Source organism: Panicum virgatum, chromosome 7N (genome assembly GCF_016808335.1).
Source record: "Panicum virgatum strain AP13 chromosome 7N, P.virgatum_v5, whole genome shotgun sequence".
Lineage (NCBI taxonomy): Eukaryota > Viridiplantae > Streptophyta > Magnoliopsida > Poales > Poaceae > Panicum > Panicum virgatum.
In genome coordinates this window covers 13126369-13141044 of record NC_053151.1, presented here as the reverse complement: position 1 = coordinate 13141044, position 14676 = coordinate 13126369, and the positions used below count along the sequence as shown (strand labels likewise).

Sequence of the window (14676 nt, the reverse complement as noted above, 5' to 3'; positions counted from 1 at the left end):
GCACAACGACCCCCCTTTCTTATCTTCGTAGAGCTACATTTGGATAAATTACTTGCAAAGATTTCGGTTTTAGCAAAACAGCCATCAAATTGCTAGAAAATTAAAAACAGACCAAAATTTTATGTTAAATTAGTTTGATTAATCGGCTAAACTGAATACATATTATATCTCTATGAAATGCATAAGCCAAAAAATAAATAAATGAAAGCAAACGTTAACTCCTCTAATAAATAAAGTCTCATAGATATGCATCATTATAAGAGATATAATTTTAATGCCCATACCACACCAGCACACATATTTTGGTTAAATCGACCAAATTGGTTAACACCATGCAAAAACTGAATAAATAAATTTTGGTTAATTCAGATTACACACAAATTTTAGTTAATTAAACTCTAGCTTGGGAGGTAAAGGAGTTGCTATGCTGGAGAATCAGTTGGTAAACACGAGGGATATGTTGGTCTTTCGTACTTGCTAAAATCATGGGAAAAAATTACAACAAGGGAAAAATGAGGATCAGTGCTGTTTTGTGAATCATATAGGTGCTTGTTGTGCTGTTTCATGAATACACGAGTTACCGGTGCTATTTTTCGAGCACCACTTGAAACAGGTGCTGTTGTGTGAATTGTCCCCTTCAATATAAGTGTGATGTTTATAAGTCATCTTTTGTTTATGCAATGTAATGTGCTTTTAACTGTTTGAATTAGATCTTATTCCTATATTAAATAAGTTATTTATATTGGAATTGTGATACTATGAGTCTACTGTGTAAGACATTGGACTTGTGGGTCCTGCCAAGCATACACCCTATTGCAAATTTATTTAGAACTTCCACTAATTGAACCAAATTATTTGGTCTCTTAGAGTGAACAAGACGGCAGCGAAGGAAGCTTGAAAAGAGATGTCATTGGGCTATGCGGAAAAGCTATCCTTCCGGGAGGATGTGGGTTCTGTTGGAATGCCTGAGATCTTCGACCCACCTGAACTAGTACAGAATAAGGTCAATTTCTATGGCCTATTTTTGTCCTACTTAGATTTATGGATGTAAATGCTTTAATATGCCATGGTGCTAGCAAATACTAGTACATTGTGCCCTTTGTCAGTCGTACTGTTAGTGCACTTTAGTTTATGATAGTGACTTGACATATCTTAGGCTATAAGTGAGCTACTGAAAATGCTTTTTGTTGGTGATAAGTTTTGGTATAATCATTTTAATGAGTGCTTGCATTCTAAATTATATGAGATTAGCTGATGTTTTGAAGCAATCACGTTGCCTGTAGAGTTGTGTCAGATAAGTTCAGATTAGATATGTTCTATCAAACAACGTCATAAGTGGAGAAGAACTATGTCACATCAGAATCATAGTCTTTGGGAGTTGAATGGTTGTATACTTGTTGTATTACTATTACATTCACTATACGAAGACAAATGAAGCAAATACAATTTTATGATGGTTCGTGCTTTCGCGAGAATTGCTTTTCCCAAGCTTTTCTTGGTGTGTCTGACTTCCAGCCTGATCTTGTTAGATGTCTGAGAACATTCCTTAGGGTATGGTACGTGATGGCATGAATTATGTCGTTCATTCCAAGTAATTCCTTATAACAAGAGACCTAGTTCTGAGTCTGATGTGCTTGTTATTAAAGGGAATAGATATTTTTGGAAACAATACTAGGGGATTTGTATTCTCTTATGTGGGAATTTTCTGTAAGGTTGTTGCCCATGGACTAGGGCACTGAGGGAATCTCTATTATCATCAGTTCTGACAATGCCATACTATGTGTCTATGGCAGAACTTGTAATGGCAGAACTCCATGTTGTTTTAATATTTTTTATATAGTGATAGAGGTACATCAATAGTTTGTGTAGTTTGATAATTTTCTTTTTTCCTGGATTGTTGATGCAGATAGAAGAGCTTGCAGTCATGGTGCAAAAGGTAGTGCTACCTTTTGGGTACTCACTTAAAATCAAGTCATGATTTCTCTATCTCAATTGCATTAATTTCCTTTCTCAATGCAGAGTAAGCATTTAGTGGTGTTTACCGGAGCAGGAATATCAACTTCATCAGGGATACCTGATTTTCGAGGGCCCAAGGGTGTCTGGACCTTGCAGGTAGTGCTGGTGTCTATATTACTTGCTCTGAATATGGACATCTTAGTGTGTGAATCTATTTATTTCACAGGATTTTTGTGATGCTTAGTTGCTAGCTAGACTTTCCTGCATGTACTTGCATGCCATGCAATCCATATTTTTTGTGCATGTCAATAATGTATGGGAGCATGTTCCCATATGGTTATGATGAAATGTGTTCCCATATGGTTATGATATGTAAATGTGCTCCCATATGGTTATGATAGCTGACTTGTTCGCATCCAGAAAGTTATACTCTTCTCGTTACAAATACTTGATGCTTTGGGTAAGATCCAGTCAAACTTCTGAAAATTTTACAATTAATAACTTTTTAATATTTAGTTTGGAAACTCCAGAGTCACATTTGCATTTTTGTCTTGAGATTGAATCCTATGTGTTTGTTGGATTATATAAATACTTGTATATTCTAACAGAAAGTAGTGATCATAAGCTCACATTGGAAACCATCTCATGTGCAGAACATGAAGCTTTTTGTCTTTTTACTGGATGGAACGCATTATGAAATGCTTGCTGTTTGATGATGTTAACAAACCACACAAATTTTCATACCTTCCCCACATAATATACTACGTTTCATGACGAACCATTATTTGAATAAAAAATTTCAATGTAATATATGTTATAGCGTGCAGGCAAAGGTATTCCTAATGCATCGCTCCCTTTCCATCGAGCTGTTCCAAGCTTGACCCATATGGCACTAGTTGAATTGGAAAGAGCAGGACTTCTAAAGTTCATCATAAGCCAGGTGTGAACTAGGTGTAGTGCTTCATTGATTGTATTTGCAATACCATGATGAGAAGAACTTGTGCTCTGTTGAAAGATCAGTATGAGCTGCAGATATTCTTCATTCTTTCATCTTACTGCCAAGAGTTTAACTTACCAAAATCTTGAATATATACAATATACCAATGCACTCTTATTCTTTTTTTTTATTGTTGCTGCTGCAGTATTTTTTAATGTGTAATCTGAGGAGTCTGTAATTCTGTATTTTCCAGAATGTTGACAGTCTACATCTCCGTTCTGGTTTTCCAAGGGCGAAGCTGTCTGAATTACATGGAAATTCTTTCAAGGAGATCTGCCCATGCTGTAAAACTGAGTATGTTTACTTTTACTTATTTGTACTACAAGTTATTGGGGAGTATGTATCTGTTGCCCAAATAGTTGCCTTTTTTTTGTTTTATTCAGGAGACTCTTCTCTTTTTTGAAGGTACCTTCGTGATTTTGAGATTGAGACAGTAGGACTGAAGGATACTCCGAGGCGTTGTTCTGACAAGAATTGTGGAGCTAGATTGAAAGATACAGTTCTTGACTGGGAAGTAAGTACTACATCTTCGAACTGTTAAGTAAGCTACAAAATTTCTGTCTAACAAAATTATTTCATTTGTCAGTTAGAAGTAACCTTCGTCAACTGGATGTTCTATGAAACAATATAGATTCTATTCCATTGACCATAGTGTTCACTTAGTCCCTGCTATAGAAATTGCATATTTCTCTTTAGTTATGGACCTTATGGTTATCTTTTGATTAATGCCCGTTTAGAACCCTAGTCATTGCTGAAGCCATTAGTACCTCAAAGTTGCTTCACAACCCATAGCCGACACAATATTTAATGTGGTCACTTGAGTTCTTGAAATAATTGTTATTCATGTTGTGTTCTCATGAAAACCATTTGTGTTGCAAGAGAAAGCATTTTGAGTGGTACTTCAATAGTTCCGTGTCTCTAAAAAGGTGAAAAGCAAATCAATGACTTAAGTTGCAAAAGCCACAGCAGCAATACTCTGAATATTGCTTTAGCGATTGTGTTTTCGGTTTTAAGGTATGCATAGCAGCAGAACTCCTGTGTTTTTCTGTGACAAACAATCATGCATTCTTTTAATTACAATGTAACTTTCTGTTGCTCCGTAAGGATCAGGATTATACTATAGTAGCATGCTTAGCATTATATTTATTAGAGAAGTGTCAATTTTGTTTCTGAACACCATATACATTTCTTTTAAGAGGCGAAGTGTTTGGTAAGAACTTGTATGTTCAATCCAGTACTAGATGGGCTTTTATCAGTTTAGTAATGTTTGCTGAATGCCATCTTGTATATTCTTTGAAGTTGTGCTAGTTTCATCAATTATATCGGATGTTAAACACATTTTTGCAGGATGCTTTACCCCCTGAGGAGATGAACTCTGCCAAGGAGCATTGTCGATCAGCTGATCTTGTCCTTTGTCTAGGAACTAGGTATTGACTGTTACCTTACTATCATGTTATTGTCGGAATTATTTTTGCAGGTTCCTTCACTGAAATTAGTATCTTTACAAACTTTTTGACCTGGCAATTAGTGTTGATACTTTGGTCATAATTGATACATCTTGCAGTGTTGTCTTCTCAAATTTGTCTAAACAAGAAGTAAGCAAGGGAGTGATTGTTGATATAGCTCTCCAATTGCATTTATCACAGGGCAGTTGTTCATATACAACTCCGTTGAACCATTTGCTATTAGAGTATATTTGAAATATCTCTATAATAGGTAGGTTAGGATTGTATCCGGACTGTACAATACCGTAAGAGAGATTTGCCCTCCAAGTCATGTACCCCAATATATACAGGCCTAGGTCTCAATGCAATACAATCACCCACACATTATACATAATGCTATTCCTCTACATGGTATCACGAGTTTAGGGTTTTAGATCCTAGGCCACATCTTCCGCTGCGTCTCGCCATGCCCATCCTCTGCGCGCAACCAGTCATCTCCCATAGCGCGCCTCCTGCGCGCCCCTCGACAGCCACCTAGTGCGCCCCCCGGGAGATCACCCATGTCGATCTCCGCCGGGGGCAGTGCCCTTTTCGATCTCCGTGGCTCGTCCTCACATTGACGTTCACCGGCTCGTCGTCATCTCCACCGATTAGGATTCCTACCTCGTCGTCCCTGTGCCGGCGTGCAGTGTGCTGTTCCACGCGCCGAACAGTGCTGTTGCATCCCGCCTGTGCCTCCTTTGACACTACATGCGACTAGTCTGATCAACTGTTTGCGCGTGACTCCTAGGATACCGTGCTGGTCGTCATCGAGTACTACGCGCGTCTTCTCCGAGCACCTGCCACTGTTTCTCCTTCTTAGGCTGTAGTGCTGCAACCCGTGGTCTTCATTGCCGCTGCATCTCCCCCACCACTGACCACGTCCACGACCTCATCGTCTACTATGTGTAGCTGTGCCTCACGTGCACGGTCTTCCTCAAACTGTTAGAGTTCTTCACAGACTTCTACGATCGCCGCCGCCGCGATCACTATGCCAAGCTAGCTGGCCTTTGGGCTAGTGCTCGGCTGCTCTATCTCTACGTTTCGTCTAGCACGACCTCGTCACCACCACCATCATATCTACTTCGCCTACTTCGTCTACTCCAACAACCGCCGGCTGCTTCGGCTTCTTCTCCCTCGCCGTTCTGTATCGCAACTGTTGTTGAGATCTGCTCTGCTGCTTGTGACACCCTAGGTGTCTGCACAGTAGTTGTGTATCTATTTTATGCATCATGTGCTTGATTGCTTGAAAAAGGATCTTTTTGTAAATATAAAAGGTTATATGTGTAATTATGATTTTATGCAAGGTCCTTTTTATAGTTATAATTGAATAGGTTGGGTAATTATAGCTTTTGTGGAGGGTGTTTTTGCAAAATTCAGTGCAATCATTGCTTGGCAGAAAAACTTTCATTTCAGCCTAAGTTTAAAGTGAAATTACCTTGAAAAAGACAAAAATCCTTGAATTCAAAATCCCTTCTATGTTTTCAAAATTAGCCCTTTATACTTTGGTCAAATCAATTTTTGCACAACATCAAAGTTGTAGATCTTGAAAAGTTTAACAACTTTCATGTTGGGCACTTTTTCATTTGAGCTTTAGTTTAAAAGTTATTGCTAGTTTATAGAATGGTCCCTGGAATTTTTGGAAATTTCAAATCAATCCTTTCTTCCACCTCCAGCCTGCTTCCTCTGTTTTCTCTCACCGCCGCGGCTGTTCAGAGCTGCCCACCGCCGTGGGCTGGCCAGATGCCACCTCCTGCCTACTAGCTCAGCCCACGCGTCGCGCTACACCTCCACCGCTTCTTGGCCGCGCGCTGGAGCTCCCTTCCCTCGCCACGCCTCCCAGAACCCCCCACCGGCCGCCACCTCGACGCTGCCGTGGACAGCACGGGTTAGAGGCCGCCGCCCTCTCCTTTCGCGTGCATTAAAACTAGGAGGACCCCCTCCTTCTTTTGCCTTCGCTCATTTGCCGATTCCTCGCTCCCCGCTCGCCCAGAACACCACCGCTGCCCGCCATTGCCACCGGAGCTTTGAGCTCACCGTAGACCCGTCATTCTAGTATTGCTCCGCCCCTCCCAACCACCCTAGCAGCTTCACCTTGCTCCCGTGAGGATTTTCCCCCACTCCTCGACGCCCTCCCACTGCCGGAGCGCCCCCTCCGTCAACACAGCTCGCCGCCGGCCGCTGGGATCCGTTGATCCGTCGCCTCAGTCCACCTCAGCCCCACCCAAGACCCTCTACATGTGCGACGTGTTCCCCTCTAGCTCCCTGGCCTCCTTCCCCTTCCCGCCGGCGACCCACATCGCCGGATTTCGGCCGGCCCCCTTCCCTGTTCTTCTTCCCCTTGACCCAGGGACCACGGGTTGAAAGAAAAGAAAACCAGGGGGGTTATTTGAATAGACCGTGACTCAGTTGAATAGTATCTCTAGGTACTTCTTTGTTATGATTTTCTGTGAACTTTGAAATTCAGTATAAATTCGTAGAAAATTCGTAAAATAGCAAATTTTGATGTTCTGGAATCCTTGTGTAAAGCTCTATGCATTAGGATCATAATATCTTGGGTGTTTGTTGAAAGTTTTTGCTGTACAGGTTACTTTGTGTTACTAGGTCCATAAATACTAGGTGTTTTATCTTTTTCTTAAATATTGTTTGAATCCATGTATTGCAGTGGAATTTTTATGGTGTAGTGTTCATGTAACTATAGTATTGATATAAAAATTTCGTGGTCAGTTCTCATGTTTAGCTTTTTCTTTGATTTAATCCTTGTTTAGTAGACTTTAATTATGATAAATAGTTTATGCTGATGATAAATCATGAAAATATGTCTGAGTGACCTTTTTGGATAGTTTAGCTTGTACATGAAGTTTGAGCCCTAGTTCCTGAGTAGAACAGGAGCTAAAAATGAATCTTGCTAATCTGATATCTGTTTTGTTTATTTTCTCATAATTATTTCTGTGTAGATAAAATCATGAAAATTTCACAGTAGCTAATTCATCCCTGTGTGGGTCTGTTGTTAAATGTTGAGCTTCTGTTTTGCTTTATTTTAATCTGTGTAATCCAATCTTGTTCTAGGTGTGATCTGAATGATTGATTTGTTATGAATAAATGACTACATGTTTTGGCATGATTTTTACAGGATAGCCTACTCTGTTCATGTTCTATTTAGGGTAACTTTTGCTAAATTTATTACTGTTTGTGATCTGAGTTGTTTATTTATTAGCAAACCTTGATTTAATTGCTATAGGAATCAACCACCACTCACTTTATGAAGTTAGTATAGCTATCTTGTGCTGTTGATCATGATGCCTTGTGTAGTTAGAATTGTTATTTAACTACTCTATAAACAATTGCCCATGTGTGTTTATAATTCTGTTCTTGCATTACATATAGATACGACTGCCTTATCGGACGGGACGTACGAGCTGATCCCGTAGTCTGACGGAGGTGATCTCGAAGCTCAAGCGAACACCGCCGTACTAACTGAAGCCCCGGACCAAAGTTTGGAAGAGCCTAGGGCTGAAATAGTTAGTGACTACTGAGAAGGCAAGCCCCGGACATAACCTATATTTCAAATTATTATCATTTACTGTTATTACTTGCTTATGCATTTACAGTTCTTAGGATTTGTATTGAAACCGTAGATGCATGATCCTAGGAACCTATGTACTGAACACTATACCTGAGTTCGACTACTTGCTAAGCTTATAGGACCGGTAAAATTCGAGTGATTGCCTGTCACTCGCGAGCTTTATAGGAATTGCTTGTTTACTTTCTGTTATCAATATAAGGACGACGGACGGGGTCGTGTTCGATATCATGACCTTTGGTGAGACCCCGTCTGTGTTGATGAACTTGCTAAGGTCGCGGTGTGTGGTAGTGCTGGTTAAGTTTTTGAAAGTACTAGCCACATGCCGTAAATATGGTACGCGGCAAGCCTAGTAACTTCTCGGCCCGGCAAATGGACATACCTCCCACTCTCTTTTAGGGATAAGATGAATAACATGATAAAGGATATGGAAACTCATAGTGTTACTTTACGACTATGAGGGACGAGGTATAGAGTGCCCTATGGGACGAGAGAAAGTGCCCTGTGGGATGAGGGGGAGCCCTATAGTCAGGGAGAGTGGCCCTAATCCATGAACCGGAAAGAAAAGCCAAAGGTTGCTTGGAAGTGACTCGACGGTGCTTCAAGCGTGTGTGCTAGGTTTATCCTTGCAAGGTTGAATTTTGATTCAGAATCGTCCGCCTCTCACGATGAAATGAGACTGCTTGATCTCTTTGCCACACAGAGTAATAAGAGCAACAATATTATGATCAATCTTGATGTTTGCTTAAAGTTCTACCATGGTTGAATAGTAGTTGCTTACATAGAATGGTTAATCAACTAGAATCTGGAAGGCTAAAATTTGAAAGTAAGGACCTAATCTTTATTGCTTTTCAGCAAAGGAAACCAGAGCCTCACAAACCCCACATAGTCTAGCTAAAGTGGGTTTAGTATACCCGTTGACGGTTAAGTCTTGCTAAGTATTAGAATACTCAGCCTTGCTGTTGAAACCCTTTTTCAGGTTTGAGTTTCGAAGAGCAGATCGCTAGTTTGACCTATCCCTGCTCTTTGCCTCCTGGCTGGTCCGTAGAGTGGGATTCGTCTTCGGCCGGCAATGACTTTGACGAGTAATACCATGCTTGGGCTAGCCTGGTATACTTTGGCGACGTGTTGTAGCCGTCGTGTTTTATCTTCCGCTGTTAAACTCTGAAGTTTTACACTTATGGTTTGTATAACTGCTTTACTAAGTTTAGTTTTGTAATAATGGTTTGAACTGGTTTGTAATCATTACTATGCCTGTGTTGTAAAATTGTGGTTGTAATATCTCTGGACTCGCCTTCGTGCGGGGTATGCTTGTTCGATCCGAGAACCGGTGGTTGTATCGGGACGTTACCCGACAGACCAAGAATTGTTCCGTTTGAAGTGTGTTTGAGCTAGTGTTGCCTTTATGGTGATGGCCTGCGCACTTGAGCCGGGATAATTCAGGTGGTTCTGCCACATGTAGGCTGTCATCTGCATGAGGCTTCGCCAGTTTTTTCTATAGTCACAGTATTCATACTACACCGATGATGTGTCTGCGGGCGCATGTCAGTTCGTTGGTTTCCATCTTCGGCTTCTTCTACAGTCTCACCATTTGCAGGTGCTCCTGATGTGACTGCGGGGGGATATTAGAGTATATTTGAGATATCTCTATAATAGGTGGGTTAGGTTTGTATCCGGACTCTACCATATTGTAGGATAGGCTTGCTCTCCAAGTCATGTACCCCAATATATACTGGTCTAGGCCTCGATGCAATACAATCATCCACGCATTATACAGAATCCTATTCCTCTACAAACACAGTTGAGAGTCGAGCACCTTCGTCGAGAGAACATGTTCCTGCAACGAGTATTTGCTGGCTGTGAGGAGGAACAATTCCCTCTGACGGGTGTAGTTGCTGGACTTCAAGTCGAGGATGAGTGGAATGAGAGAACGAATGTTCTAGATGAAGATGGCCTGCGCGTGTGAAGGTTGATGATGATAGCTGCTTCATGAACAAGGAGAGTGTTGCAGACGGTGTGGCTGTCGGGGACACAGAGGTAGTGTCATCGTCTTCTGTAGTAGGCATGTTGGCAACGACGCGTTTGTGGGCAGCTCGATTGAGAGCATTGTGAAAGCGATCGGCCTTGTGGTCATGTTCTTTGGCGACCTCAGCTGCCTCGCGCTCAATTTGGCACACGCTGTTACAAGCTCAATTTTTACTCTCATTGAGCTGAGAGGATGACACTCAAGCTGGGGAAGTTTTCTGTTTTTTCTCCATTCACACTCACAATGCCATACAATCCAACGGGAGGGGTGGCTACAATTATATACAGCCAGCTAGGGGCACAAGCTAACTGCCTATTCCAAGATGCTCCTGCTGTCCTAAAAAAGCAGATGCTAGCTGCTGATGTCCTACTAACTGCAGCTGTCCTAGCAAACTGAAAAACTAGTCAAGATGCTATCCTCTAGGAGCAGCAAACACACTGCGTGCTGCAGCAAGGAAGATGCCTTATGCAGCCCCACAAAGATCAAAGTACAAAGACCAAAGTACATAGACCTATTACTTCATTCTCCCCTAAGTCTTGTGCATCGTCTTATGGGAGGGTTGGACCATCCCGGTCCTGGAGCCAAGCTCAAGGAACTTGATCCTCCCAAGGGGCTTGGTGAGCAGATCCGCAAGTTGGTCCTTGGTGTTGATGTAGCACGCCCAGATGCTACCTTCCTCCAAGCAGCCTTGGATGAAGTGATACCTCACCCGGATGTGCTTGCTCCGTTCGTGGAAAACGGGGTTCTTTGCTAGGGCCAGAGCGGACTTGCTGTCCACTCTAAGCTCCACCACTTCAGTGTCTCTGCCGAGATCACCAAGTAGCCGAGCAAGCCAGAGCATGCCTTGATGCTTCCTTCCTCCAAGCAGCCTCGGATGAAGTGATACCTCACCCGGATGTGCTTGCTCCATTCGTGGAAAACGGGGTTCTTTGCCAGGGCCAGAGTGGACTTACTGTCCACTCTAAGCTCCATCGCTTCAGTGTCTCTGCCGAAATCACCAAGCAGCCGAGCAAGCCAGAGCTCCTGAGTCGAAGCAGTGGAGGCCGCTATGTACTCAGCCTCGCAGCTGGACAGGGCCACCACCTACTTCATGACCGACTGCCAGGTGACGAGGCACTTGCCGAGGAAGAAGAAGATCCTGCTCGTGCCCTTGCTATTGTCGATGTCGCCGGCATGGTCACTGTTGCTGTACCCGACGAAGTGTGCCGCCCAGGGTACCTCAGGTAGTGAAGACCGTGGTTGAGAGTCCCCACAACATAGCGGATGATCCTCTTCACAGCCTGCTGGTGCTCCGTCGTCGGTCGCTGCATGAACCGACTGACTTAGCCGATGGAGAACGCCAAGTCTGGTCGTGTTGGCGAGGTAGCGAAGGCTCCCCACAAGGCGCCGGTACTAAGTAGCATCCACCAAGGTAGCGAAGGCTCCCCACAAGGCGCCGGTACTGAGTAGCATCCACCTCCTCCACCATGCTGTCACGGTTCAGCTTCAGCCTCTCCTCCATCGGAGTGAGAGCAGGGTTGCAGTCGGTGAGCCCAGCTAGCTCAACGATGCGCTTGGCGTAGGCGGTCTATTGAAGCATGATCCCTGAGTCATCCTGGTGCACCTTGATCCCCAGGTAGAAGGAGAGAGGCCCCAGGTCGCTCATCTGGAAGGTGGACTTCATCTCTTCCTTGAACGCCGCCTCCTCCGCATCCTTGGTGCCGGTGATCACCAAGTCGTCGACGTAGGCACCCACCAGCAGGGCATTGCCGCCATTGCCCCGCCGGTAGATGGACGCCTCGTGCGGGCTTTGCTCGAAGCCCATCCCCTTGAGCATTGAGTCCAGCTTGGTGTTCCACAGCCTCGGGGCCTGCCGTAAGCCATAGAGGGCCTTGCGCAGATGTAGCACCTTACCCTCCTTGATGGGGATAGCAAACACCGGCGGCTGGTGCACGTAGACCTCCTCCTTCAAGTCACCTTACCCTCCTAAATGCTGACTTGATGTCTTTGTGATGGATGCGCCAGCCCTCCTGGGCAGCCAGCGCAAGGAGAAGTCACGCAGACTCCATCCGTGCCACGGGACCAAAGGCATCATCGAAGTCGACCCCCTCCTGCTACACGAAACTCGTGCCACCAGGCGAGCCTTGTGCTTGACGATGGCACCGTCTTCATCCCTCTTCAGCTTGAACACCCACTTAAGGGTGATCGTGTGGTGACTGCGAGGGAGATCAGCAAGCTCCCAGGTGCGGTTCTTCTCAACCGCATCCATCTCCGACTGCATCACGGCACGCCATGCCACGTGTCCCTCGGCCTCTGTGAAAGACCGAGGCTCGCCGTTGTCGCACGCGAGGTGCAACTGTGCTTCCAGGTCGTGAGGCACCTATCCCGGTGTCGGCTGATTGCCGAGAAGGTCCTCCATCGTGCGGTATCGCAACGGCTCGCCGTCGTGGTACACGTCGATGTGCTCCTCGTCATGAGAGAGTGGAGTAGCGAACTCCATCGGGCTGTGCTCAGCATGAGTAGGTGTTGGAGTAGACGTGCCCGGAGGAGTGGCTGTCGGTGCTGGAGTGCGTGGTGTCGTCGGCTGTGGTGGTGCAAATGAGGAACTCGTCGCAGCCGGAGTCGTGGCTGGATAGCGTGGTGCCGCCGGTGTAGCATGCGCCAGAGTCGGTTGAGGCTCGGGGACCGGGGTAGGCACGCTCAGCGTAGAAAAGCTGCCTACTCCCCCAGCTCCCTCAAAGTGGACGTACTCGACGGTGAAGTCGTCATACGTCGGAGCCGAGCCGTCGTCCACCGCCTTGTCCCACGCCCATCGTCGCCCTTCGTCGAACACAATGTCATGTGCCATGCACACAGGCTGTGTCTCCGGGTCGAGAATGCGGTAGGCCTTCGAGCCTTCCGCAAAGCCGATGAACACTCCCGGGGTGCTCCTGTTGTCGAGCTTGCTGATGTGGCCAAGCTTTGCCCGCCGCTCGCCCCGACCCACATTAGGGCGTTCGTGCCCCAAGGGCCCGTGCCATTGGCTCAGTCTGCCCGGCCGATGTGCCGTGGCAGGCCGCCTCGAAGCTCCCTTCCTCACGGGCGGCGGGCTGAATCCTTTGCAGACGACTTAAATACGCGACGGGGCATTGTAAGTGGCAGAGTGGCCTTGCTGCCACGATCCACTGAGATCCAGCCCCGCGTCGCACGAATTCGTCCCTCCCCTCTCCACCCCCATTCAAAACTTCAGGCTCGGAAGGATGATGCTCGTCAAAGATGACACCCTGCAAGGATTCATCCCCCCCTCAAGGACCATTCAAAACTTCAAGCTTAGATGCGCCATGCTTGTCAAAGATATTGCGAGCAAATATACCGAATGGGAGGGAAGCGGAGTACAAGGAAAAACATGAAGTACTATGATAGTACGAATATGAGTAAGAACGTACTAGCCACGACGGCTACAATAACCTCAAAAGAGGCCATACCCAAATTTAAGGGTACTATATCACATGCACATCATAGTAGCAGCAATGATGAAAAGACAGCAAGGACCAAGTCATTGAGCAGCCACAAAGATGAATAAGACACCAAGGAACCAAACATCCCCGGACTGATTTCGGTGGACATGATTGTACAAGGTGTCCGGGTATGAACCATACTCTACCCAGATGGAAAGGTTGTACGCTAGACCCAAGCAGACAAAGTCGGGATGAGAACGGCTGATATACGTGTGGTATTGGTCATGGGAATTGGTTGAAAGGCAAGAAGGTTTCTAACCCTAGTTCATAGAGTGAAATTTACCTAAAAGGGAATAAAAATTGTTGGATTCAGTGGAAAATGGTTGTACATGGCAGCCACACATGGTTCCATGTTCATCCGGGTTCAAACAGACCATGTTGCGGTCAAAACCGACGAAAAACGTGTGCTATAGGTCATGGGAGGCGAAAACCTAGGCCGAACGACCATTCGGTATGTAACCCTAGCCAAAAAATGGAAATGACCCACAACGGGATGGAAACGGTTCATTTCGGTCCGAAATGTTGTACATGGCACCCGCACATGGAACTATGTCCATCCGGGTGGAAACGAACCATGCTAGGGTGAAAATAGACGAAAAACATGGGCTATAGGTCATGGGAGGCGAAAACATAGGCCGAATGACCATTCGGTATGTAACCCTGGACAAAAAATGGAAACAACCCACAATGGAATGGAAACGGTTCATTTCGGTCGGAAATGTTGTCCATGGCACCCGCACATGGAACTATGTCCATTCGGGTGCAAACGAACCATGGTAGGATGAAAATAGTTGAGAAACATTTGTTATAGGTCACGGGAGGCAAAACATAGGCCAAACGGCCATTCGGCATGTCAACATGGCAAAGAAGTGGAAACGTCCCAAAACGGCCCAAAAACATGAAATCAGGCTCATTGCGGAGATAACGAGTCGAGAACGGGCGAATTCGGCCTCCGGAGGTGATGGGAGGGCTGGGTTTCCGATACCTCACGTGACCAGACTCAAAAACTGGCCAGTTTTTTAGCCCAGACATGTTATCTCGCCCTATCACTAGCATTTCAGGCAACCCCCCAAAACTGTACACCCGGAAGGCTGAAAAATTCCCAGAACTTCTGGGGTCGGAGAATGCCCCCCGGGTATAGTAGGGGGGAGCCG

General features: G+C 45.3%; 1 protein-coding gene across 1 annotated transcript; it reads left to right on the top strand.

The window, feature by feature from the left end:
- The first annotated feature begins 904 nt into the window (after window positions 1-904).
- On the top strand, window positions 905-4443 carry LOC120680943 (NAD-dependent protein deacetylase SRT1-like). The gene is made up of 8 exons (XM_039962512.1): window positions 905-1003; window positions 1907-1936; window positions 2020-2112; window positions 2777-2896; window positions 3147-3247; window positions 3359-3467; window positions 4301-4380; window positions 4431-4443. The coding sequence occupies exons 1-8, from the start codon at window positions 905-907 to the stop codon at window positions 4441-4443; spliced, it is 645 nt and encodes a 214-aa protein (XP_039818446.1).
- The last annotated feature ends 10233 nt before the right edge of the window (window positions 4444-14676 follow it).

Coding starts and splice junctions, on each gene's coding strand:
- LOC120680943 (XM_039962512.1), top strand. CDS start 905: ATGTCATTGGGCTATGCGGAAAAGCTATCCTTCCGGGAGGATGTGGGT. Junction 1,937..2,019: donor TTGCAGTCATGGTGCAAAAG/GTAGTGCTACCT, acceptor TTCTCAATGCAG/AGTAAGCATTTAGTGGTGTT. Junction 3,468..4,300: donor ATACAGTTCTTGACTGGGAA/GTAAGTACTACA, acceptor ACATTTTTGCAG/GATGCTTTACCCCCTGAGGA.